Here is a 27,805-nt window from a genome sequence, read left to right as displayed (position 1 = left end):
TTTGGCATGCTTAACCCGTCCTCACACGGGACATGTTTCTAATCGCCAAGTCTGTCAGACTTGATGTCCCTCATGGTCGCTGCACGCTCTGTAACGACCTGCTACATCTCGCGGACCATAACGTGACTCGTGATTTCCGGCCTCTGTGCTCTGCAGCAACCGTTTTCGGTTTTGTTCAGCCAGACCAAACAGTTTCTTCAAGGAAATGGACGCGCGTAGAATACCTGCGTTGGCTCTGTGAGCGATTGTCGAAGAAAAGAAGAGGAAATGAAAATTGAACATAAAATAATTCTGCACAACGATCTGACGTACATACTGTAAGTTATTTGGTAAATCAATTCAATCCTCATCCCATTTCCGATTGTAAATTTAATATATTTAAAGTATATTGTCTAATGTCAATGTCCGCCCCTATAGCTGAGTGGATGCCGGCACGGTAGCTCAGCGTGTTCGGTCAGAGAGCTGCCTGGCCTCTGCAATAAAAAAACTGAGTGAAAAGATCAACAACTAACTTCAACGGATGTCATGTGACGTCCGCTACGACGAAATACACTCCTGGAAATTGAAATAAGAACACCGTGAATTCATTGTCCCAGGAAGGGGAAACTTTATTGACACATTCCTGGGGTCAGATACATCACATGATCACACTGACAGAACCACAGGCACATAGACACAGGCAACAGAGCATGCACAATGTTGGCACTAGTACAGTGTATATCCACCTTTCGCAGCAATGCAGGCTGCTATTCTCCCATGGAGACGATCGTAGAGATGCTGGATGTAGTCCTGTGGAACGGCTTGCCATGCCATTTCCACCTGGCGCCTCAGTTGGACCAGCGTTCGTGCTGGACGTGCAGACCGCGTGAGACGACGCTTCATCCAGTCCCAAACATGCTCAATGGGGGACAGATCCGGAGATCTTGCTGGCCAGGGTAGTTGACTTACACCTTCTAGAGCACGTTGGGTGGCACGGGATACACGCGGACGTGCATTGTCCTGTTGGAACAGCAAGTTCCCTTGCCGGTCTAGGAATGGTAGAACGATGGGTTCGATGACGGTTTGGATGTACCGTGCACTATTCAGTGTCCCCTCGACGATCACCAGTGGTGTACGGCCAGTGTAGGAGATCGCTCCCCACACCATGATGCCGGGTGTTGGGCCTGTGTGCCTCGGTCGTATGCAGTCCTGATTGTGGCGCTCACCTGCACGGCGCCAAACACGCATACGACCATCATTGGCACCAAGGCAGAAGCGACTCTCATCGCTGAAGACGACACGTCTCCATTCGTCCCTCCATTCACGCCTGTCGCGACAGCACTGGAGGCGGGCTGCACGATGTTGGGGCGTGAGCGGAAGACGGCCTAACGGTGTGCGGGACCGTAGGCCAGCTTCATGGAGACGGTTGCGAATGGTCCTCGCCGATACCCCAGGAGCAACAGTGTCCCTAATTTGCTGGGAAGTGGCGGTGCGGTCCCCTACGGCACTGCGTAGGATCCTACGGTCTTGGCGTGCATCCGTGCGTCGCTGCGGTCCGGTCCCAGGTCGACGGGCACATGCACCTTCCGCCGACCACTGGCGACAACATCGATGTACTGTGGAGACCTCACGCCCCACGTGTTGAGCAATTCGGCGGTACGTCCACCCGGCCTCCCGCATGCCCACTATACGCCCTCGCTCAAAGTCCGTCAACTGCACATACGGTTCACGTCCACGCTGTCGCGGCATGCTACCAGTGTTAAAGACTGCGATGGAGCTCCGTATGCCACGGCAAACTGGCTGACACTGACGGCGGCGGTGCACAAATGCTGCGCAGCTAGCGCCATTCGACGGCCAACACCGCGTTCCTGGTGTGTCCGCTGTGCCGTGCGTGTGATCATTGCTTGTACAGCCCTCTCGCAGTGTCCGGAGCAAGTATGGTGGGTCTGACACACCGGTGTCAATGTGTTCTTTTTTCCATTTCCACGAGTGTACAACGAACCAAAGCGGTCAGCGCGGCGGTCTGTCACCCCAAAGGGCCCGGGTTCGATTCCCGGCTGGTCGGAGATTTTCTTCGCTCAGGGACTGGGTGTTGTGCTGTTCTCATTATCATTTCATCATCATCAGAGGAAGGCAACGGGAAACCACTACTGGAATCACCTCCCTAGACGCTCATGCGGTGGAACTGTCTGACGAGGCTTCCCCCATGACAAGACCTGCCGTAAGAGAGAACACAAAGTTTTTTTTATGTCAATATGCGCACCCATAATATCCATAATAACATGGATGTTGCACTGACTGCCATCACTCTGAAATAACGTGTTTCGTCACATAGACTTAAAGATCGTTTCATAGTTTCGTTTCACTGGAAGAGGAGCTTTTTCGAAGCTGCTCACTTTCATTGACGAAGCTATTTACAGCAAGATACAAATGTGATGTAGCCCATGAAACAAAGAGATAGATATGCATATATTGCACAGAGTCTCATAATAGCAAAAGCTACGAGTATGTAATTTGGGTTTATTTACTGCTACAGACCGGCAGTCACGCGATTTCTGGCCACAGGGAAACATTCCAGCCGTTGGCCTTTGCAAAAATAATTACAGAACATACATTATTTGTAACAAATAACTTCGACTTCTGAAGATAACATGTCTATTAAATTAATAAGAAAGTCACGGAATCTTTTATAAAAGAAAAATGAGGGAAAAACAATCAGTTTAGTAGCATGTGAACGCTAATCTGTTCTTTTGTTCGGGTCGTGCCCATTCAGCCAGCTCAACAGTGGAATGTCAGTTATGACGATACGAAGGTAAGGACAGCACAACACTCAGGCTCCGAGCAGAGAAAATCGCTGACTCGGCGGGGAATAAAACCCAGACCCCTCAGCTTTGCAATTAGCTGCGTTTACTGCGCAGTTACCAGAGCGGACTACCTTTCTCTCCATAGCCCACGAGTCACAACACTATCAGTCTACACTACATATTCGACATAGTAATTGTTTATGGTATACTCTGCCTAAAGACGATATCTAGAAATATAATTTGTTGGTGTTATATGCAAACTGTACCAGAAAGACGCCTTTTTGATAGATCATCGTTGTGCCATGGCAATGAAACGGTATATTTTCATAGCAGCCAAGTTATGAGACTAAAAACACCAACTGTAGGAAGCCTTTACCTACCAATATACGGTTTCCTGTCATTTTATTATTATTTGATGATGATGATGATGATGTTTGGTTTGTGGGGCGCTCAACTGCGGAGTCATTAGGGCCCGTACAAAGTCCCAATTTTTACACAGCCCAATTTTTGTACACAGTCCAGTCTAACCAGTGTCACGGATGATGATGAGGAGGATAGTACAAACACCCAGTCCCCGGGCAGAAAACCCCAATCCAGCCGGGAATCGAATCCGGTTTATTATTCGAGATTTCTTAAATTTGCTCATGCTTCGAAACAACCACATACTCTAAAATAAAGAAAACCCACCAGATATGACGTAAAAACGATGTCGCATCTCATTGGCCACGTTCATCTCCACGCGGCAAAAATCTGTCATGCTAAATTCTTTATTTCACACTCGGTAGTGTAGTGAAGTCCCACATTGTGACGTCACGAGCACCTCGTCCACGTGCGTTTTCACGTCCCGTGAGAGGACGGTTTTAGAGACACTATAGACATCTTTATCATATGCGGATTTTAGAGTCTTTACGTCTAAGATGCGGAATTCATCACGATTTTCTAGCACTGCAATGAACGGAGCTCTGTGGTGGCTGCCTGCCGACAGAAGTACTTCTCGCGACTGTCTACGTTAGATGCCAACTTACCTAAATCAGACTTAGTTCGAGGATGATTCAGCGAGTTTGGTAACAGTTCTCACAGGAGTACAAATACCCGTGCGAATTAAATTCCGTGTGTGGATTGCAGACATGATCAAAGGTTTCAAACGCTGCTAATAGGTGACAGTAGCTGTATTGCTGCGCTTTGAAATATTTATTTATTATTTTACTGTCCGCGTCAGTAGCCGAGTGATTTCCCAAAACCGCTTAAGGCTAATGCCGGGATGGTTCCTTCGAAAGGGCATAGCCACTTTTCATTCTCCGTTCTTCCCTAATCAGAGCTAGTGCTCCGTCCCTAACGACCTCGTTGTCGATGAGACGTTAAACACTTATATCGTCCTCCAGCAGAGCCTCACGCAGCCAGTCACGCTCTGCCCTCTTTTAAATACAAAATATCTTTCAGTGGCTTGTTTGTAGTACTCCTACAATAAGCCACATGCTGAAACGTACCCATTCAGTCCAAAAACTTTCGTGACTGGATTAATAAAAGTTGGTAACCATTAAGATGCTGGTTTCAGTTCTTCAGATGTTCCACGTAGCCTCTCCCCACTTCAGTGCAAAACACAGATCATTCATAAAACCAAGTGAAATTGTCGCAATAATTCTTCTTTTGGATAGTGTTCAACTTGCACGTCACATTGGCTTTACTGTTGGTTATGTTGTCAAAAGACTTGACCATTTATGGGAATTTCTGCACTTTGTCGTTTTGTGGTGGCGTCGTCTTGTTAGTACCAAGTTTCATCATCCATGATGATTCTTTCCAGGATGACGGTAGCCAAAAAAAGGCGATTTTGAGTTTGAGACCTTTTGTTCATTTACCACTGGTCACAGCTGCAGCTTCTTACAGAACTTCCTGCTGCTCTAATTTCAACTGAGTTGACGCTGGTGTACAGGAAATCTGGTACAATATCTTGTTCAACGTTCTGTAGGGTCCAACAAAGAATCCCACATTTTCACAGTGCACACTCTGCTGTAGAGTGAAAAAATATCTTCTGGAAATATCGCCCAAGCTGTGACTAAGCGATGCCTCAGCATTATCCTTCCTTCCAGGAGTGATAGTGTTGCAAGTTTCGCAGGATAGCTTCCGTGAAGTTTGGAAGGTAGGAGATGAGGTACTGGCGGAAGTAAAGCTGTGAGGACGATTTGTTAGTCGTGTACTGGTAGTCACTCGCCTGCTGAAGCCAAAGGTCCTGGGTTCGGGTGATGTTCAGCACACAGTTTTAATCTGTTAGGAAGTTTCATTTGATATTTCTTATTGGTGTTGTTATGAAAATCGTACATTTTTGTGGCACTTCAAAAGTGTGGGTGATGGTAAGTTATATTTTGGGGAGAGTAAAAAATTGTGACCTCCTCAGAACCGAATCCTCGATCGGCGACTGCACAGCGTGTACTTCTTTTTGAGAGTGTGCCAGAGTCTATTTCAAATCTGGGACTTTTCCTGTTCTTCGCAGTGAGCTACCTAGGCACAAATAAGTACACAACAGTTTCAGTCTGACAAGAAGTTCCAAAACAGCACCGTTCTCCTGAAGATTGAAACATTTATTCAGAAAACAATCATATGCTGTCGCTCAACCACCTCTCGCCACTGCCCCTTCTTTCAGACGTGCTATTCCAGCAAAGTATGAGGGCGTCTGTAAAGTTAGAAGAGAGCTATACGAGTGGCTAATGAGTTGCACCCAAATAGTTTAGTAAGGGTACTGTCTGGAAACACAAGGTTCTGGACTCGAGAGTCCCAGTGTGGCACGCATCGCATATTCCACTGCAGAGTGAATCATTCAGGAAAAGCGCTGTTTGCTGAACTTACTAAGTAGAACGAGTTTGCAAACTATTACGATTAGCTTGACGCCCGCATCTCGTGGTCGTGCGGTAGCGTTCTCGCTTCCCACGCCCGGGTTCCCGGGTCCGATTCCCGGCGGGGTCAGGGATTTTCTCTGCCTCGTGATGGCTGGGTGTTGTGTGATGTCCTTAGGTTAGTTAGGTTTAAGTAGTTCTAAGTTCTAGGGGACTCATGACCATAGATGTTAAGTCCCATAGTGCTCAGAGCCATTTGAACCATTTGATTAGCTTGACGAATTACTGAGAGTATGACATGTAATGATCACATAGGCTCAGTCGTATTAAGCAGGTAGCAGACCACGGAGGAGACTGCTTGCAAAAATACTGTGTGTCCCATCTTAGAATGTTACTCAAATGTGCTGGACGCACATAAAATAGTACGGGGTGTTCAAAAAGTCTCTGCGCAGTGCCGTATGTCGCAGTGAATATATCGAAATGAGACTCAGTGAAATACAAGTTATTAATTTATTGAAAATTCATTTTTACTTACAAATTTTCACATTAAATGTTGAAAGTGTCCCCCCTGTTGTTGAATACACAATTCAATTCGTCTAGTCATGTTTCCAAACACAAGCTGTAACATTTCTTCTGTAACAGAAGCAGTGAAAGTGGATATTTCAGTTTTCAATTCATCGATGGATTTTGGACGGTTTTTATAGACAGTTGCTTTCGCTGCACCCCAGAATAAAAGTCAGGTGGTGTTAGGTAAGGCGATTGTGGAGGCCAAAGTCCCTGTGAAATTATGCGATCGCCAAAAACATCAGCAAGCAGTGACATTGAGCTGTATGCGCGGTTGCATCATATTGTTGAAAATAACCGTTCAGTATTTCATTTAACTCATGTTCTCCTATGAATGGGTACAGAATATCACTGCAGTATCGTAGTGCGTTTATTATTCTGTTGAAAAACCCAGGCAGGCAAACAATCATACGGCACTCCGGAGGGACTTTTTGAACACCCCGTACTAGCGCCAATCATTCCACGAAAGAATACTTGCAAAGTTCCAACAAGCAGTATGAAGAAAACTGGTAAGCTTTTTAAATAAAATAAACGTAATTAACGTTCTAAATCTTTATTCTTCATGTCTACATATTTATTTCTCGACGTAGTCTGGGTAGATCACATAAGTAATGAGGAGGTATTGAATAGATTTGGAGAGAAGAGAAATTTGTAGCACAACTTGACTAGAAGAAGGGATCGGTTGGTAGGGCATATTCTGAGGCATCAAGGGACCACCAGTTTACTATTGGAGGGCTGAGTGGAGGGTAAAAGTCGTAGACGGAGACCAAGAGATGAATACACTAAACAGATTCAGAAGGATGTAGGTTCCATTGGGTACTGGGAAATCAAGCTTGCACAGGATAGAGTAGCATGGAGAGCTGCATCAAACCAGTTTCTGGACTGAAAACATAATCAACAAATTTGCACAAATATGTCCAATTTTATTCTGCAGATCACTTATCTTTATTTTCAAATAACTGGTTTCAGGCCAGCTTCCCATCATAAGATCTGTTAAACAAAATTCCATTTCTGCCAGCGAGAGACCAGTTTGTTGGTACCTTAATTGTAGTAGGTTTCGCTTTGTTGACGGAGCAACATGCTCACCTTGTACCGCTTCGTCACTATCAAAGTGAAGTTCTCGAAGATGTTTTCTAAGTTTTGGGGGCATTACGAGCACGAACAACCAAAGGTCGCAACTGATGCCGATACGATCACCACCATGCACAGCTTTCATTCTGCTGAGGATTTCAATTGGAGGCACGTTTTCTGCGCGTAGAAACACGATTGCAGCACTCTGTTTCTCACGCACCGCCGTGTTACCCCTTGCAATTCGGAGCCCTCTAGCGGCAAAAAGTTGCAACTTCGGTCAGCGAAACGGGGAAGCCGTCAGCGAAACGGGGAAGCCGTCAGCGAAACGGGGAAGTCGGCCGAGTAATATGCATGACGTGTAGTACCTCAACCGACATCGAGAACTGAATTACTTTTCCAGCACGCCCTAGTGTGTAGATACTATTTGCAAAGCGTATTGCGAATACAGTTGATAGTAAACAAGTAATAAATCGAAACGTCATGACCGATCCTGAAGTTTTACTGCATGAACAACAAAAATGTAGTAAGCTATAAAATCAGTGATTGCCTCATTTGCGCTTTTCTTTCCATTATTTTGTGGGAGAGAACATCAGCGAGAAAAAGTTTCGTAAAGATATGAAATTACGTGAAAAATTAGTTGGAAGTCGCCGAGTCCTCTTATTCTCAAATACTGGATGAGTAAAAAAATGGCTCTGAGCACTATGGGACTTAACATCTGTGGTCATCAGTCCCCTAGAACTTAGAACTACTTACACCTAACTAACCTAAGGACATCACACACATCCATGCCCGAGGCAGAACTCGAACCCTCGATCGTAGCGGTCACGCGGTTCCAGACTGAAGCGCCTAGAACCGCTCGGCCACACCGACCGGCACTGGATGAGTAAAATACGGGTATTTGCGCGCCGTCTGTTTCGCTGCCGTAACACACACAGAATTGCTAGCTGTAGTACTTGTCTTATGTGTTAATCTGTTCAATAAAATTATACCTCTCAATGAGAATTTTTAAATTCGGTCAGTAAGTACAGGAAATACTGATCAGTAATGTAGGTAAAACTAGAAGAAATTCGTTCAGAATTCGTGGTACAGTGTGAAATGCCTCCTACCACGCACTTCACAGTGCTTCGCCTAGTGTAGTTGTATAGTAGGTGTAGATGCGGAACAAGGGACGTTAATCAATCATTTCAGTGATTGCCTCATTTGCGCTTGACAGTAAGGAAGTCGGAGATGACATTCGTGATCTCGGAGAAACTGGTAAGGAAATCGTGAAGCTGGTCGTGCGAGTGCGTGCGTATGCGTGTGTCGAACGCAGATTTGTGAGTGGGTGTTTGTACAGCGTCTTGTGAATGGCTTCAGCAGGTTCTAAGAAGCACCGCACACAGAACGCCACTCTGCGGTTCAATTATACTGTGTGCGCGCTCTGGGATGACTTGACAACTTCGTGTTAGCGAGTGTGATTCCCCCTTGTGTAACTCCGCAAATTACCCGTTGCCACATATTGCCGTGCTGGCGTCGTTAAAGGGCAGTCCCCAAGACTGAAGAGTGTAAGCCGCTCTGTTCAAGACAGACGAGCTGATCAAAAGTATCCGAACTCCTGTCAGTGGACGTTAATTTCGGATGTGTACACACTTCGCTTTCACGACTGCTTGAACTCTGCTAGGAATACTTTCAGTGAAGTGTCCGAATGTCTGTGGAGGAATGGCAGTCCATTCTTCTATTTTTCTTCCCGAGACTTTTTTCCCTTGGCTCTTGCCTTGCCACTTTCTTCCCTCTGCCCTTCAAACCGCTACTTTCGTTCAACTTTCGACCCAATCTCCAGATGACCACGTATTAAATGGTTAACCTTAACCAGACATACGCAAACATCGCAGTACCGACATCCTGCGACACCTCACTTTAGTGAAAACTAGCCCTTATGCAGAGATGGCAGTAGACCTTTTGTGTTGGCCTTCTTGCCGATGTGGGCGTGGAGGGGCTCCACTTCCTTGAGTCGAAGGAAGAAAGGAAGATGAAAGCTATGGTGTGTGCAGATGATCTGATGATTTGGGGGAATAAGGAGGAGGAAGTACAAGAGCAGTTGGACGTATGGGAACGAACAGTACAACAAGAATATGGGATGAAATTTAGTATAAGTAAGAGTGATATGATTATCGCAACAAGAAAGAAGGAGACAGGAGCAACTGGAATAACAGTTGGTGGGGAACGATTGAGGAGAGTGGAGAGTTTCAAGTACCTAGGAAGCCTGATACAGGAAAATAGCAAAAACTACAGAGAAATAAACGAGCGGGAGAGAAAAGCAGGAGCATTTCGGAAGAGTGTCAGAAGCCTGTTATAGAGCAAGGCTGTACCCCAAATCAGTAAAAAGGTTATATACCGACCATACTATGTCCTAATCCTGACATATGCATCAGAAACCTAGGTTATGAAAGGAAGAGGGAAAAGGAAAATTACAAGCTACTGAGACGAAATTCTTGAGAAACAGTATTGGAGTGACAAAGATAGAGAAGTTAAGAAATGAGAGAATCAGAGAGTTAATGAAGGTGTAACCATTACAGGAGGAGACAGAGAAATCAAGGCTGAGATGGTTTGGACACGTTAAGAGAATGAAACTGGATGGAAAGAGACCTGGAGGAAGACGGAGAGAAATGCGTAAAGACAGGACCAAAGTGAAGACGATGGAGAGGCCTATGTTCCATACAGATCCGGCCAGAGGCTGGAAACTGTCCAAGATGATGATGATTATGATGATGATGAGTCTAAACTGCAGAGCTAATGAATTCGACATTCTAACTCATCCGACAGGTGTCCTATTGGATTCACATTGGACATCTGGACAGGTCAGTCAATTTCAAGATTGTTATTGTCAACAAACCATTATCTCACAGACGCTGCTCTACGGCAGTGTGCATGGCCATGCTGAGTCGGTCATCGTCCCCGAACTTTTCTTCTACTGGACGCAGGAAGATGTGGTCGTATCCTTCCGCATATAGCGATTTTTTAAGGACAATAAAAGGACCACAACATGATAACGAAAAACAGTCTCATGCCGTAACATCATCTTCTCCGTACGTCACTTGAGGTGTTGCTTTTTGAATAATTAATAAAACATGCCCCAAACGTTTAATTAATGCTAAAAACAGTAAAAATAAATTTTCTCTATGTAAGTAAATCTGTAAATTAAGAAGAAAAGGTCATATATTGCTCATATAAACAATGTTCCAGGCAAATGTTTATACTTCGAAAATTTATAAAAGACGCTCTGTAAAGCGAGCTGAAGGCAATTGCCGTAATCAGTTTTGACTCTGTAAAAGCAGGAGGTGTGCTCCTCTCTCTCTCTCTCTCTCTCTCTCTCTCTCGTTTGTTATTGATTGATTGCTGTCTCATACATGTAAGTGTCGCACTCGTATTTGTTACTTTTGGTTAAATACGTCAATTTAATGGTAACAGCCGTGTTTGAATCAAGAACCCACTTTCCTCCTCCATTGATGCCACATCTCAATTAATTATGTTGCATTTTAGAACTTTTTCAGGCTGCATCGAAGGGGTGGCCACAGCCGAATGCTACTAGTGTTCAGTCGTTGGCATTTATCAAACTGTTATTTCAGCTTTCCTGAGATCTCTTTTAACTATCTTTTCTGTCAGTATCTGGACAATGTAATTACGCGAACTGCGTGATTTTGGAATCGATCACTGCTCTCTAAACAATGCCGTCGCTCAGCGTTCTCGTCGATTTCGCGGGAATTGCTTGCTGGATGGCAGAATGCAAATTAATTATTAAAAAGCTAAACTGCGCCCTAACAGGCCATGGAGGCCCAACGGTCCGTCGTGTCATCCTCAGCCCACATGCGGATATACAGGGGCATGTGGTCAGCACACCGCTCTCCCAACCGTATGTCAGTTTACGGGACCAGAGCCGCTACTTTCCAGTCAAGTAGCTCCTCAGTTTGCCTCACAAGGACTGAGTGCACCCCGCTTGCCAACAGCGCTCGGCAGACCGGATGGTCGCCCACCCAACTTCGGTGATGACTGGAGCCGGCCGCGGTTCTAGGCGCGCAGTCCGGAACCGTGCGACTGCTACGGTCGCAGGTTCGAATCCTGCCTCGGGCATGGATGTGTGTGATGTCCTTAGGTTAGTTAGGTTTAAGTAGTTCTAAGTTCTAGGGGACTGATAACCACAGCAGTTGAGTCCCATAGTGCTCAGAGCCATTTGAACCATTTTGATGACTGGAACCGGTGTTACCACTGCGGCAAGCCGTTGATCAAGTAAAAATTTTCCATGCTCCGATTTACCATTTCAGAAACTTTGCCACTAGCAGATTTGATTAAAATTTCTGCAATATATTATAGTATCAGTAATATTATACGCTGTTGGCATTACAAACGGTGCCATGCAACATTCTCGACGCATTCGCCAAACTCGAACCCTTCCATCGGATTGTCAAATGTGCAGCAGCGATTCATCTGTTCAAATCACACGTTTCCTGTGATCCCTTGTCTAGTGACTCGCTCTTTAAACCATCTCAAATGTCATTTAGCACTGAATACAGAGCTGTTCGACAGTTAAGCCATGTTCTTTTCAACTCCCTATGTACAGCTGTCGTGGTAAGGGCTGTTTTGTTTAGTTTTTTTTTATGGTGGCATCTTTAAGTGAACAACGTGCAGCTGTGGAATTTTGTTTTCTACTAGGCAAAAATACTGCTGAAACTGTTTTAATGTTGAAAACAGCTTACCAAGACGTCGCTATGTAAAATATCTCAAAGTGCACGAGTGGTTTACTCGATTTAAAAATGGCGACATCTCTGTTGATGACAAACCTCATTGTGAACGTCTATCAGATGCTCGAATCGACGAGAATATTTAAAAAATTAGAGAGCTTGTGCCCACACACATCGCCGACAAGACAACTGATTAACTGTCAGAAATTAGTGGGTTATCTTGGAGCTCGGATCAGCGAATGTTAACGGAAGAGTTGAGAATGAAAGGGTTGCTGCCAAGTTCGTTCCTCAGGTTCTCACTGACAATCAAAAGGAACGCCGAGTTGAAACATGTGCTTTGAAACAACAGTTCGAAACTGATCCAGATTTTTTTAAAAAGATACTGGTGATGAGTAATGGTGCTGTGGTTACGACCCAGAAACAAAGCAACAGTCAAGCCAGTGGAATACGTCATCGTGGCCCCGTCAAGTCAAATGAAACATCAAAACAATCCCGATTTGCTTTTTTGATGCCAAGGGCGTAATTCATTCAGAGTTTGGTCCCCTAGATCAGACCGTCAGTCAAATCTTTTACTTGAAAATTTTAAGAAGGTTGCGCAATAGTGTTCATAAAAAAAGACCAGATTTGTGGCAGCCAGGAGACTGGTTCTTCCGCCACGACAATGTATCTGCACTCACAGCTGTTAAGACAGTTTTCGGCTAGAAATGTCATGGTTCCGATGCCCTACACGCCTTACTCGCCCGACCTGGCTCCGGGCGACGTATTTCCACGCATGAAAAGGGGCATGAAAGGACACCGATTTGACAACAGCGAAAAGATCTAGAAAATAAATAGTGGAAGCACCGGTGGGACAAATGTACGAGAGTCACTCCAAAAGAAATGCACACTATTTTTGTAAAAATAGTTTTCATTCTGCATGTGTGAAAGTTTTACAGTGTGTAGCTACATCCTTCCCGCTTGTTTTCAAACTTAGTTCAACCTGTTCCCGTGAGTGGCGCCGTCACAGCATGTCTTCAAGATGGCTGGCTACACTTGACGTTCGTCAGAAGCAACGTGCCGTCATAGAATTCCTGTGCTGTGAAAACGAGACAGTGGGAAACATCCACAAGAAGTTGAAAAAGGTGTATGGAGATGCTGCTGTCGATCGCAGTACAGTTAGTCGGTGGGCAAGCAGGTTACGTGATGAAAGCAGGCACGGCAATATTGAGGATTGTCCTCGCAGCGGCAGGCCTCGTACTGCACACACTCCAGACAATGTGCAGAGAGTTAACGAATTGGTGACTGCTGACAGACGCATCACAGTGAACGAATTGTCACGCTACGGTGGGATAGGGCAAGGAATTGTTTGCAGAATACTGAAAGTGTTGGCTTTAAAAAAGGTTTGTGCCAGGTGGGTTCCCAGGATGTTGACAGTGGCTCACAAAGAAACAAGAAAAACGGTATGCAGCGAACTTTTGGAACAGTACGAGAATGGTGGAGATGAATTTCTTGGAAGAATTGTGACAGGTGATGAACAATGACTCCATCATTTTTCACCACAGACGAAGAGGCAATCAATGGAGTGGCATCATGCAAATTCACCCAAGAAAAAAAAATTCAAAACCACACCTTCTGCTGGAAACGTTATGTCTATGGTGTTTTTCGATTCCAAAGGACTCGTGCTTGTGGACACCGTGCCAAGTGGAACCACCATAAATTCTGATGCACATGTGACAACACTGAAGAAACTTCAAGCTTGACTGAGTCTTGTTCGACCACATCGGCAAAAGCAGGATGTTTTGCTGTTGCACGACAATGCACGGCCACATGTTGTTGTTGTTGTGGTCTTCAGTCCTGAGACTGGTTTGATGCAGCTCCGCATGCTAATCTATCCTGTGCAAGCTTCTTCGTCTCCCAGTACCTACTGCAACCTACATCCTTCTGAATCTGCTTCGTGTATTCATCTCTTGGTCTCCCTCTACGATTTTTACCCTCCACGCTGCCCTCCAATGCTAAATTTGTGATCCCTTGATGCCTCAAAACATGTCCTACCAACCGAACCCTTCTTCTAGTCAAGTTGCGCCACAAACTTCTCTTCTCCCCAATCCTATTCAATACCTCCTCATTAGTTACGTGATCTACCCACCTTATCTTCAGCATTCTTCTGTAGCACCACATTTCGAAAGCTTCTATTCTCTTCTTGTCCAAACTGGTTATTGTCCACGTTTCACTTCCATACATGGCTACACTCCATACAAATACTTTCAGAAACGACTTCCTTATACTTAAATCTATACTCGATGTTAACAAATTTCTCTTCTTCAGAAACGATTTCCTTGCCATTGCCAGTCTACATTTTATATCCTCTCTACTTCGACCATCATCAGTTATTTTACTCCCTAAATAGCAAAACCCCTTTACTACTTTCAGTGTCTCATTTCCTAATCTAATCCCCTCAGCATCACCCGATTTAATTTGACTACATTCCATTATCCTCGTTTTGCTTTTGTTGATGTTCATCTTATATCCTCCTTTCAAGACACTGTCCATTCCGTTCAACTGCTCTTCCAAGTCCTTTGCTGTCTCTGACAGAATTACAATGTCATCGGCGAACCTCAAAGTTTTTATTTCTTCTCCATGGATTTTAATACCTACTCCGAATTTTTCTTTTGTTTCCTTTACTGCTTGCTCAATATACAGATTGAATAACATCGGGGAGAGGCTACAACCCTGTCTCACTCCTTTCCCAACCACTGCTTCCCTTTCATGCCCCTCGACTCTTATAACTGCCATCTGGTTTCTGTACAAATTGTAAATAGCCTTTCGCTCCCTGCCACCTTCAGAATTTGGAAGAGAGTATTCCAGTTAACGTTGTCAAAAGCTTTCTCTAAGTCTACAAATGCTAGAAACATAGGTTTGCCTTTTCTTAATCTTTCTTCTAAGATAAGTCGTAAGGTTAGTATTGCCTCACGTGTTCCAACATTTCTACGGAATCCAAACTGATCTTCCCCGAGGTCCGCTTCTACCAGTTTTTCATTCGTCTGTAAAGAATTCGCGTTAGTATTTTGCAGCTGTGACTTATTAAACTGATAGTTCGGTAATTTTCACATCTGTCAACACCTGCTTTCTTTGGGATTGGAATTATTATATTCTTCTTGAAGTCTGTGGGTATTTCACCTGTCTCATTCATCTTGCTCACCAGATGGTAGAGTTTTGTCAGGACTGGCTCTCCCAAGGCCATCAGTAGTTCTAATGGAATGTTGTCTACTCCCGGGGCCTTGTTTCGACTCAGGTCTTTCAGTGCTCTGTCAAACTCTTCACGCAGTATCTTATCTCCCATTTCATCTTCATCTACATCCTCTTCCATTTCCATAATATTGTCCTCAAGTACATCGCCCTTGTATAAACCCTCTATATACTCCTTCCACCTTTCTGCCTTCCCTTCTTTGCTTAGAACTGGGTTGCCATCTGAGCTCTTGATATTCATACAAGTGGTTCTCTTCTCTCCAAAGGTCTCTTTAATTTTCCTGTAGGCAGTATCTATCTTACCCCTAGTGAGACAAGCCTCTACATCCTTACATTTGTCCTCTAGCCATCCCTGCTTAGCCATTTTGCACTTCCTGTCGATCTCATTTTTGAGACGTTTGTATTCCTTTTTGCCTGCTTCATTTACTGCATTTTTATATTTTCTCCTTTCATCAATTAAATTCAATATTTCTTCTGTTACCCAAGGATTTCTACTAGCCCTCGTCTTTTTACCTACTTGATCCTCTGCTGCCTTCACTACTACATCCCTCAGAGCTACCCATTCTTCTTATACTGTATTTCTTTGCCCCATTCCTGTCAATTGTTCCCTTATGCTCTCCCTGAAACTCTCTAAAACCTCTGGTTCTTTCAGTTTATCCAGGTCCCATCTCCTTAAATTCCCACCTTTTTGCAGTTTCTTCAGTTTCAATCTGGAGTTCATAACCAATAGATTGTGGTCAGAATCCACATCTGCCCCTGGAAATGTCTTACAATTTAAAACATGGTTCCTAAATCTCTGTCTTACCATTATATAATCTATTTCATACCTTTTAGTATCTGCAGGATTCTTCCAGGTATACAACCTTCTTTTACGATTCTTGAACCAAGTGTTAGCTATGATTAAGTTATGCTCTGTGCAAAATTCTACAAGGCGGCTTCCTCTTTCATTTCTTCCCCCCAATCCATATTCACCTACTATGTTTCCTTCTCTCCCTTTTCCTACTGACGAATTCCAGTCACCCATGACTATTAAATTTTCGTCTCCCTTCACTACGTGAATAATTTCTTTTATCTCGTCATACATTTCATCAATTTCTTCATCATCTGCAGAGCTAGTTGGCATATAAACTTGTACTACTGTAGTAGGCATGGGCTTCGTATCTATCTTGGCCACAATAATGCGTTCACTATGCTGTTTGTAGTAGCTAACCCGCACTGCCATTTTTTATTCCTTATTAAATCTACTCCTGCATTACCCCTATTTGATTTTGTATTTATAACCCTGTAATCACCTGACCAAAAGTCTTGTTCCTCCTGCCACCGAACTTCACTAATTCCCACTATATCTAACTTTAACCTATCCATTTCCCTTTTTAAATTTTCTAACCTACCTGCCCGATTAAGGGATCTGACATTCCACGCTCCGATCCGTAGAATGCCAGTTTTCTTTCTCCTGATAACGACATCCTCTTGAGTAGTCCCCGCCCGGAGATCCGAATGGGGGACTATTTTACCTCCGGAATATTTTACCCAAGAGGACGCCATCATCATTTAATCATACAGTAAAGCTGCATGTCCTCGGGAAAAATTACGGCTGTAGTTTCCTCATGCTTTCAGCCGTTCGCAGTACCAGCACAGCAAGACCGTATTGGTTAATGTTACAAGGCCAGATGAGTCAATCATCCAGACTGTTGCCCCTGCAACTACTGAAAAGGCTGCTGCCCCTCTTCAGGAACCACAAGTTTGTCTGGCCTCTCAACAGATACCCCTCCGTTGTGGTTGCACCTACGGTACGGCCATCTGTATCGCTGAGGCACGCAAGCCTCCCCACCAACGGCAAGGTCCATGGTTCATGGGGGAAGCACGGCCTCATGTCAGTCAAAAAAACCATGGAAGCGATCACAAAACTCGGATGGACAGCACTGAAACACCCACCTTACAGTCCTGACCTGGCTCCATGTGACTATCATCTCTTTGGGAAACTGAAAGACTCTCTTCGTGGAAGAAGGTTCGAAGATGATGACTCCCTTGTGTACGCTGCCAAACAGTGGCTCTAACAGGTTGGTCCAGAATTTTACTGTGCCGGTATACAGGCGCTGGTTCCAAGATGGCGTAAGGAAGTTGAAAGGGATGGAAATTATGTGGAGAAATGAAAATATTGTTCCTAAAGAATGTATCTACACACTGTAAGACTTTCAAACATGTAGAATAAAAGATGGATTAAAAAAAATAGTGTGCATTTCTTTTGGAGTGACCCTCGTATTAGTTGTAATGGAGAGTATTTGGAAGAGGATAACGTTGTTTTGTAAACAGTTTGAAAATATATAGCTTTTAAAAAATAATTCCTTTTTTCCGGAAGTAAAATGTTTAAGGAAATCTATAGGCTAGACTGGTTTCAAGGTCACTGCCATCTACTGCGACTAAGTGATGTCTTTCCGTAAAACGTACCCGTAACTAAAATCATTGTGTTCTCATGGCGTTGTTGGTCGCCGCACGCGGAATAGTGGCTCTGTTGTGCTGCACGATTTTCACTGTTGAGATGAACTGACACTCCAGTGTTAATCTGTTACGGGCTAGCGTGTAAGTTGTCTCTAAACCAGCGAAGTTCTATGCCTTCCAGAAGTACGCTCGAGATTTTCATCTTCTCGCGCCCACTAAGCGCAAACTGTTAGTCCCACAAAAAAGTTGACACGAATTTTTTTAGAAAATTTAATGTAGTTAAATTTCATGTGTTTGCGCAAGAGGCCATAGTTTTCGACTAGCGAACTTCAAACACACCCTGACCCAATACTCATCCTCAGTCAGTCAGTATTTCTGGTATGTTGTTCATTGCGCTCCCTCCTACTACTGTACAAAATTTTGGGACTGCACGAATTATTTCCCACATGCTGCCTTTTTGGTCTTCATTGACTGGCCTTATTTCGTCACCTTCTTAGTCAAGCACAAATTGTAAAGTTACGGTTTCTATAAATTTTACCTTCAGGTTTCGTGAATTTTAACAGCTTAAAATAGACAGTTACACTGTCACATTAGTCAGGCCTTCTGACTACAAAACTACTGTGCTTGTAAGGTTTAAGTTTGGATCGAACTGTCAATGTAATTAGTTTCAGCGTAACGCCTACAACAACCGAGTCTTTCATTACCCTCATGGGCACGTTTAAATCAATAGCGTTAACGAAATGGCCAACAATGCTGGTGGCGTAGTACCCCAGTCAATAGAGAACAAAAAAGACCGAATAACGGAAATAGTTTGTGTAGTCGGAAATTTTTATCTAGTGGTAGAAGAGAGTACCATGAACAATGTCCTGACTGGTGAGGGATAACTGTGGGGGTGGAAGTGTGTTTGAATGTCACTTCTTGTACATTATTCTTGAATAAATTGAAAAACCGTGGCCTCCAGCGAAAACACATCCCAGTACAAAATTTAACTGCCGGGTGATCAAAAAGTCAGTATAAATTTGAAAACTGAATAAATCACGGAATAATGTAGATAGAGAGGTACAAATTGACACACATGCTTTGAATGACATGGGGTTTTATTAGAAAAAAAAATACAAAAACTCAAAAAATGTCCGACAGATGGCGCTTCATCTGATCAGAATAGCAATAATTAGCATAACAAAGTAAGACAAAGCAAAGATGATGTTCTTCACAGGAAATGTTCAATATGTTCACCATCATTCCTCAACAATAGCTGTAGTCGAGGAATAATGTTGTGAACAGCATTGTAAAGCATGTCCGAAGTTATGGTGAGGCATTGCGTCGGATGTTGTCTTTCAGCATCCCTAGAGATGTCGGTCGATCACGATACACTTGCGACTTCAGGTAACCCCAAAGCCAATAATCGCACAGACTCAGGTCTGGGGACCTGGGAGGCCAAGCATGACGAGAGTGGCGGCTGAGCACACGATCATCACCAAACGACGCGCGCAAGAGATCTTTCACGCGTCTAGAAATATGGGGTGGTTCTAATAAAACCCTATGTCATTCCAAGCATGTGTGTCAATTTTTACCTCTCTATCTACATTATTCAGTGGTTTATTAAGGTTTCAAATTTATACTGTACCCGGTACATTAAATTTCGTGTGAAAAGGTCCCGATTATTTGTTTCTTTAAGACTAATAGTTTGCGCTTAGCGAGCGAGAGAATATGAAAATTTCGCGCTTGGTTTCTGCAGGCCAGAGAGAACATTGCGGGTTACATAAAATGACATCGGTATTTATACAATCCTACTTCCATTTTTGTGTGTGTTTACGATCGGGACCTTGTGTATCAAAGAAATTCAACGTGAAATTCTAAGTGCTAATAGTTCTATGTCGCTTCACCATTATCCTTCACTGATTACATCGAAATTTCTCGCTGTCGCGTTGAATTGCGTATTTTCAAAACCTTACGTTGCCACGCAAAATTCATATTATCTCGTCAGTTGCGTGTGATGTTTGTACTTTCTCCCGATTTTTGTACTGGTATCGTTCGGACTATCGTTTCCCTCTTTTCAACGTGTATTAAAGGGATATTTTTGAGAATTTCGGAAGCTTACAATTTTGATACATAGAATACTTCGCAGTAAATCGAGATAACTTATCATTCCGGCCTCGTAAATACTGTATAACCGCCAAGTAGCGGCGATGATATTCCACAAGCGGACACCAAAATGGAGATGAATTCAATTTGTCATCTCAATAGAAAGCACAGCACTGACCACTGACTGTCGCATTTGGTGTATATTGCATAGTATGTTGCTGCGTATGAAATTTAGTTAATATAGTGAACTTTTCTTTATACTTGTTTGGAGGTCTCTGTTACTACCAATTTTTTAACATCTTAGCAGACACTTTTCCCCATATAGAGGCATCATTTTTTATTTTGTTTATAGGGTTGTAGCTCTTACCACATTTCATTAGGATTATTTTCGTTTTTTGTTTTTTCTCTTTTTTCAACATCCCTCTTTCTCTTTCAAGTTTTATTCTCAGTTTTACGCGGAAATAACATTTCTTTTACAGTTTCTTCCATTCTCTTTGGTCAGATCTCTAACACACTTAAAAAAAACTGGAGTTACTATTTTCATCTGGATCACTGCAATAGTTTTCAGCAAATGTGTGTTTGCTAAGATTGTTATCACTCCCCTCACTAGAATCACTCGACACGCTAGTGTCTTGGAGACCCTTGGTATCATCATGGAGTATTTTAATAGCTGTAACAAACAAAATAACTAAGTACCTTTTATGGGAATTGCATGAATAACATAATACGAGGGCCCCTTTTTTAACCTCCGATCGCTTACAAGGGGAGGCCGCCAATTGTGAAATTCAGATTCGATTCATACTGCGCATAATAAAAGCTCCTGGCCAGAGGTGTAATGTGGCAAAGCACCAAGATGCACTTCTCAGCCGTTGTCGAGAAAATCGACAGTTAAAAGAAACCGTTGCGGTGAAATACTCTCTACGATTAATAACTTTCTACAGCGTCGTGGTGCAGCGGTAAGCGCTCGTGTTCGTAATCCGAAGGTCGCCGGATCGAATCTCGCGCCATGCAACTTTTTTTTTTTAGTATTTGTTTTTGTAATTCAAATATATATATAATTCCCGGCAATCAGTTGCAACAATTATGCATATAATAAGTTGTTGAAAGTCGTTTGTCGTGGAAAAACTGGCGACTTCGAACATCATTATGTTTTCCGTAAACAAAGTTGTATTTCACAAATGTTATTAATTCTCTTCATAATGTTAACCACGTATAGTTAACGGAAGGCGTAGAAACGATATTCCGAAACGAATACGTATAGCGTAAGTCAAACGTTCGAATTAGAATAGAGACCCCACGAACATAAATTTTCTGTGGCAGGTATCAAGTATAAACTCCGTTACTCGCTCGTTACACTTGAAGGACAGATGTTGAATGGGCCGAAACTAGCCGCCGCATAAGTAGCGTAGTTGCTTGCTATCTTCGAAAGAAGGTAGATGCGGTCCCTAGCGCAACTTATAACATCGTCGAAAGTCAGTGCGGACGGGAGAGCTTTGGTACACCCTGTTAAACAAACGGAAAAATGCATAAACATTTCATTAATAGTATATATATATATATATATATATATATATATATATATATATATATATATAATTACAAAAAACTAATTATAAAAAAATTGCATGTCGCGAAATTCGATCCGGCGACTTTCGGATTACGAACCCGAGCGCTTACCGCTGCGCCACGACGAAGAGAATACTTCACCGCAACGGTTTCTTTTAACCGTCGATTTTCTCGACAACGGCTGAGAAGTGCATCTTGGTGCTTTGGCACATTACACCTCTGGCCAGGAGCTTTTATTATGCGCAGTATGAATCGAATCTGAATTTCACAATTGGCGGCCTCCCCTTGTTAGTATAGAAGCTACGCGAACGGCAGGAAGAGAACATGCGCTGTAGGCTACAACCGCGTAAAACATGACTGTCGTCATTGTTGCTCCCGCCAAGTTGAATTACGTAGTATAATTCGGTTTCTGCAAGAAGAAGGAATAGTGCAGCAGAAATTCATTGGAGAATGAGCCGAGTGTGCGGTGATAACTGCATGACTGATGGTGTTGTGCGTGAATGAATGGTGCTGAAAGCTTAAAGTTTGCCCGAAATGACTTGCACGATGAAGGGGGCCAAGGGCGCAAGTCTGTCATTACAGCCGACCTTGTTGAACGAGTTGACAGAATGGTTAGAGAAAATCGTAGATTCACCATAACTGCTTTGTCTATGGAAATTCCGGAAGTTTCAAGATCTGTCGTACACTTTGTTGTCACTAGACATTCAGGCTACAAAAAACTTGTGCTCGTTGGATTCCAAAAATGTTGACGGACGCCCACAAAAGTCAGTGAATGGCGTCAGCTTTGAATTTCCTAGACCGTTATCACGATGAAGGAGATAACTTTTTGCAATCTATTGTTACTGGAGATGAAACTTGGATCCAGTACGACACACCGTTAACAAAACGACAATCACAACAATAGTTGCATCCAAATTCACCAAAAAAACCACAGAAATTCAAACATTCAACGACAGAAAGGTTTGGCTACTGTGTTCTGGGACCAAAAAGGTGTGTTGCTTGTAGAGTTTATGCAGCCCGGAACCACTATCAATGCAGCTGCTTATTATGAAGCATTACGACATTTGCGGAGAGCCATTCAAAACAAATGAACAGGAATGCTGACTTCAGGAATTGTGTTGATCCATGACAACGCTCGTCCACACACTGCTGGCAGAACCCAACGGTTCCTTGAAGACTCTCAATGGGACAATTGGTCATTCGCCTACAGTCCTGACCTGGCACCCAATGACTTTCACCTTTTCCCTGAACTGAAGACATGGCTAAGGGGGCAGCACTTTCCAACCAATGAAGATCTTCAAAACAACGCCAATGCTCATTTGACATTATTGGCGCCAACATTTTTGAAGAGGGTATTGCAAAGCTTGTCCACAGGTACGATAAATGTCTCAATCTTTTCAGTGAGTATGTTGTAAAGTAACCATTTTCTATGAACTTGTCTTTTATTTATAGCCTATCAGAGTTTAAAAAAATAAAAAAAACTGCCAAACTGTAGCATTTTGTTTGATAGCCAACTTAACAATAAGTGGGCTTCTTGAATTAGACGACATCATTGTAACTAAAACAGGTTAATTATTGTTTATGCAATTTTTATGTTAAAGTGTGGCAAAATTTGAAATATTCCATCAATCGTTACAGTCTTGAAAGAAATTATTAATAACTTTTTAGAACAACTTGAAACAGGACAGGGAAGGTAATAGTATCTCACCTCATTCTGTAAGCAAAATTGTCACGTTTCTAAATAATGCTTTATGTAGCTTATAAGTATACCAATAATGAGCATACTTACTGGCACAGTTCAAAATGTGACATTTTTCTTCAAACAGATTTAATGATTGAGTGGAACTTTTTGAAGTGCGACAATCAACAGGCAAGAGCCACATGAGCACTGTCCTAACTTCGCTGAACTACTGATAGTCTGGCACTGTTTTTTTAGTTGTTAGAAAAGGTTTCATTTATGCAACATTATTGGCCGAATAGCCACTTACATTTGTAACACACTTCCACATAAAACCATTCCACATTTTTGTTTCGATGATGACATGAACGAAGATGCGGAACTTTTTTTTAGTTACGATGTTTTAATCCAGGTGAGTGATGTGCTCCTCAAAACTGCGGTCAAAAAACATAATTTAATATTATTCGTACATTGCAGATGGATGGCGCTTACACAGTTTGAGGCGACGGATGCGCGTGCAGCATTCCCCTGCTTCGATGAGCCCGGGCTGAAGGCCAGGTTCCAGATAAGCATCGCTCACTCCACCAACTACACGGCAGTCTCCAATATGCCCATCGTGCGTTCCGAACAGCTGTGAGTATTGCCAGTTTGCATGTGTGTCTAGTGCTTTCTTTACCATTGAAGTAATTAATTTCAAGTTTCACGTCACATTTTAAGCTTCGTTGCAGATTGTAAATACTAAGTTAGTCTGGTGTTTTGTATCTTCGTAATCAGGTTGCTATGGGTTTATTTGTTGATTGTCATTTTTTGTCTCTAATTCACTATAACTGTTTGAGTTTATATATTGTCATTTTGTCATTTGGAGATAGAAAGTGGAGCTGTGATAGCTAGAAAATGGAGTCCCAATGGAATATAACCAACATATTCTTCTGTTTCAGTTCAATAGAGGTGCAGCCAGAAACATTTGTGCCATATGTGGGGATAATGTCACTGGACAGACCAAAACAGTTTTCTCATTTTGAGGAGAATCGTTTTAACATTAGTGACTATCTCTGTTCAGGAAGTCCTTTGGGGTTGATGAAGACCATTTAAAGGCATTAACTTGCAATGATCCACTTCAGTGTACTCCAGAATTTGCAGCCATAATGAACTTCGAGCATTCCACCATTGAGCTACACTTGGATGCAATGAGGAAGGTTCAATAATCGGGTGTTTGGCTACCACATGCTCTCAAGCCAAAATCACAAAAATTGGTGGCTGGCCATATGTGTATCTCTGCTTGCTACTCATTAATTGACTCATGAACAAGATCGTCCATTCCTATCCTGTGTCATTACTTGTGATGAGAAATGGTGTCTTTATGCTAACATAAGGAAAAGAAAGGAATGGTTGAGCCCAAACAAAGCAGCAACTCCCCGTACAAAGACCTGCTCACATCCGGAAAAGATAATGCTATGCACCTAGTTTACACTAGTGACAGTGACAGTCAGATGTCTTGCAGATTCAGTCAGAGAACAACAACCAGGAAGAACTGCATGAAGGGATGCTACTACACATTCTGCTGGACTGACCAAAAACACCATACAGTAGCTGCATTGGAAAGTCATTCATTTTGCACCAGCTGTATTCACCTGAACTTGCGCCCTCAGATTTTCATCTTTACGACTGTTATCGAAGAACCTTCAAGGAACGTCCTTTATGGATGAAAATGTGGCCTGAAATGGCTTGATGAATTCTTCACTTCAAAACCACACGATTTCTACAGTTGTGGTGTCAAAAAGTTATCCAAGCATTGGCAGACAGTTGTAACTGGTGGAGGAGGATATATTATTGAGACTAAAGTCTCTGTTATATGTATCTATTATGTTTATTGAACGTATGGAAAAATGCTGTGGACTTATGCAACAAGCCAATACATAGAACTAAATTCAAACCAAAACTAAGCCAGAGAAGTTACTCTTCTGTCCATGCGTTGAAGTCACCACCATTCTAGGAAGGAGTTAATATTCCATTCGTACACTAAATTCACAGTTTGAATGTAAACTATGATTTTAGGACATTGGTTGTTATAGGAGAAGATACTAAAAGTTTATATCAATGTAAATCTGGAAATGAGTCTTCGATATAACATATATTAAACAACAAATGACACTATAACATTAATGCCACAAACTTTTTCAGCACATGTTCCAATTGGCCTCTTTGTGATGGAATGTAAGAGTCCATGCACCACTTCATTGACTCTCCTCACCCACCCAAGTGTTTCAGTCTTTCTCCAAGTAACATGAGATGCTACATAAATACTGCGAACAGCGCTTCTTAGCAAGGGGTTCAGATACTTTGAATGTTACTAAATAAGGTTTCATTTTGTCTTCCCTTACCTGACAAGAAGTGACATAAAACTGTTGTATGAAGTCATAAAACTCCAAATTTTAAAATACTGCAGCACCACAATGAATTTTGCAACTTAACGACACTATAGAAACACAATAACAAGTTTGAACTTTGATGAACCAGAAAATTAATTGTTGGCCCCACAACCAACATGTACAGGTAATGCAACACACACACACACACACACACACACACACGGTGAACATTAATAAAACTGACAAACTTCAGGGATGGATTCCAGAGTAGAAATGGAGGAACCAAGATCCTATGAACGTATGTTCGGAAATGCATCATTGCCATGGTAGATGGTGCTGGCAAATGACCATGTGTCATGTGTTCATTGTGTGTTGCAGGCTGTGTGACTGACGCAGTGTACAATAAGCAGCAGAATGATCCCCTATGCATGTCAGGAACAAGCCGAGATAGTGCTTGTGTACAGCCAAGCGGATGGAAACAGTCAAGAGGCAGAACCCAGCCCTCCAAATCTGGTGTAAGCGCACTTTCTCCCTGCACGTTCGTCTGTCTGAAAAGACTCATGATCACACAAATGCGCAAAAAGGGTTTGAAATGTTGTGTGATGTGGTTGATGTTGATGAGGGTATTTGATTTAGTATATCCATGCTGCATCTTGACCATTTCCATCTACTTGGCCGTGCCCAAACACCATCTTGGTTTGTTTCAGACATAAATACTAGACCATTCTGTTGCTTACAGTATGCTGCATCAATCACACATTGTGTAACACACAAGGAACACACTGCACATGGTCAGAGAAACTGCTATTGCTATTATCATATAATTGTCATTATTATACAATACAAATGTAATATAATAATTAGCATTCTTGGCTTCACACAAAAAAAAAAAAAAAAAAAATAATAATAATAATAATAATAATACTTATGACGGAATATGTCACGTGACTTCAAAATGGCACTATGCCAATTCTTAAGACAGTTTCACCATGGACTTTTCAGGATTGATAGTTTGTTTGAAATCCATTAGCCTTAAAAATTGTCAGCAATATAGAAACATACTCTTTACGACTAACAACTTTGTTTTTATGCTGTCTCCTCAGACATGGTGAACCGGGTTGGGTGGTGGATCATTTTGGCATAACTCCACCAATGTCCACATACTTGGTGGCATTCATTGTCTCGGAGATGGTGTTTGAAACAGTAAATGATTCTGTTCCGGTGATGACTACTCCAGAGCGAGGACCTCCGCCAACTGTCACGAACACAGCTGCTCCTACTGTTCCACCTGCTGCCACTTCCTCTTCATCTGCCACCCCGAGAGGCAAATCTCTGTCAACTGGCTTCAGTACAGACACAGGTATGTACACTAGGGCTATCGCAGGTGTTCTTCAATGTCACCCCTCATTCGCTTTAGTAGTTTACTCTGCAGTTGTTGTTACTTACTTAGTTATGTCATTAGACTATTGAGATGTGACACAAATTATAGAGTGTTTCATAACTTAGTCAGAATTTAAAACATAACAGTAACACAATGTATAACAGTAATGGAAATTCTTTACGGAGCAATACACAAAATAAGGGAAAGGCAGTGGCTCACCTTATAGCAGATCAATGCATGGAACACAGAATACAGCATTCACACTAGCTTTCAAACAATAACTCTTTTTCTTGAAAAAGCTCACACATTCATAATCACAACCATACAGTACCCAATCATACACTCCCTGGCCATGGAAAGACTGATTATTGATAACTGATTAATGGAAGCAGTTGCCTGAGCTAATGGAGATGGGCTGGGGGCAGGGAAAAACGCAAGAATGGAGTAGCAGGAAAGAGGCAGGTCTTGGAACAGATGACTCTGTGACTGCACAACAAGATGAAAAGGGTACAACAGTAAGGAATGTAGGAAGGAGAGTGGTGAAAATGGAGAAAGGTGAAGATGAAGATGGAGAAATAGAGGAGAGAGAGAGAATGGTTGAAAAGGAGGGGTTGGAGAGGGGCAGGGGGGGAGAGGGGGTAGAGAGACTGCATGGAGGGGATGGGGGAGGAGAATGTGGGGTGATAGAAGCCAGTGCACGATCTGGACAGAGGAGGACTGATGTGGACAGAATAGGGAAAGGGAAAGATAAGGTAAGGCCGTGGGAAGCAGTTAGTGGATGTTTAGGCTGGCAGGATTGCGAGAGTGATGGAACATGATTTACCATCTTTACTCAAGTATAATAAGACTACCTTTGGTTTAAGAGGCTCCTTGAGAAAAATTTATTTTTGAACATATTCTGACTAATCAATATTACAAACTTTTATTGAGGTCTGTCTAAGAAGTTAACATTATACTTATTCTGAATTTAGGCTACGCCATTTATTTATTGTCTACATTATGGTAGTACCGTATTTACTCGAATCTAAGCCGCACTCAAATCTAAGCCGCACCTAAAAAATGAGACTCGAAATAAAGGAAAAAAAATTTCCCGAATCTAAG

At 42.7% G+C, this 27,805-nt stretch overlaps 1 protein-coding gene across 1 annotated transcript in view; it reads left to right on the top strand.

Moving 5' to 3' along the window:
* The window catches only part of LOC126214857 (aminopeptidase N-like), a 235,715-nt gene that overhangs the window by 67,530 nt on the left and 140,380 nt on the right, over positions 1-27,805 (top strand). The window contains exons 4-5 of the mRNA XM_049941492.1: positions 23,432-23,587; positions 26,427-26,683. Coding sequence (XP_049797449.1) covers positions 23,432-23,587; positions 26,427-26,683 — 413 coding nt within the window. The remainder of the gene's footprint in view (positions 1-23,431; positions 23,588-26,426; positions 26,684-27,805) is intronic.

This window comes from Schistocerca nitens, chromosome 12 (genome assembly GCF_023898315.1).
Source record: "Schistocerca nitens isolate TAMUIC-IGC-003100 chromosome 12, iqSchNite1.1, whole genome shotgun sequence".
NCBI lineage: Eukaryota > Metazoa > Arthropoda > Insecta > Orthoptera > Acrididae > Schistocerca > Schistocerca nitens.
Note: the sequence above shows the minus strand (reverse complement) of the source record. Positions and strands in the feature narration are given on the sequence as shown.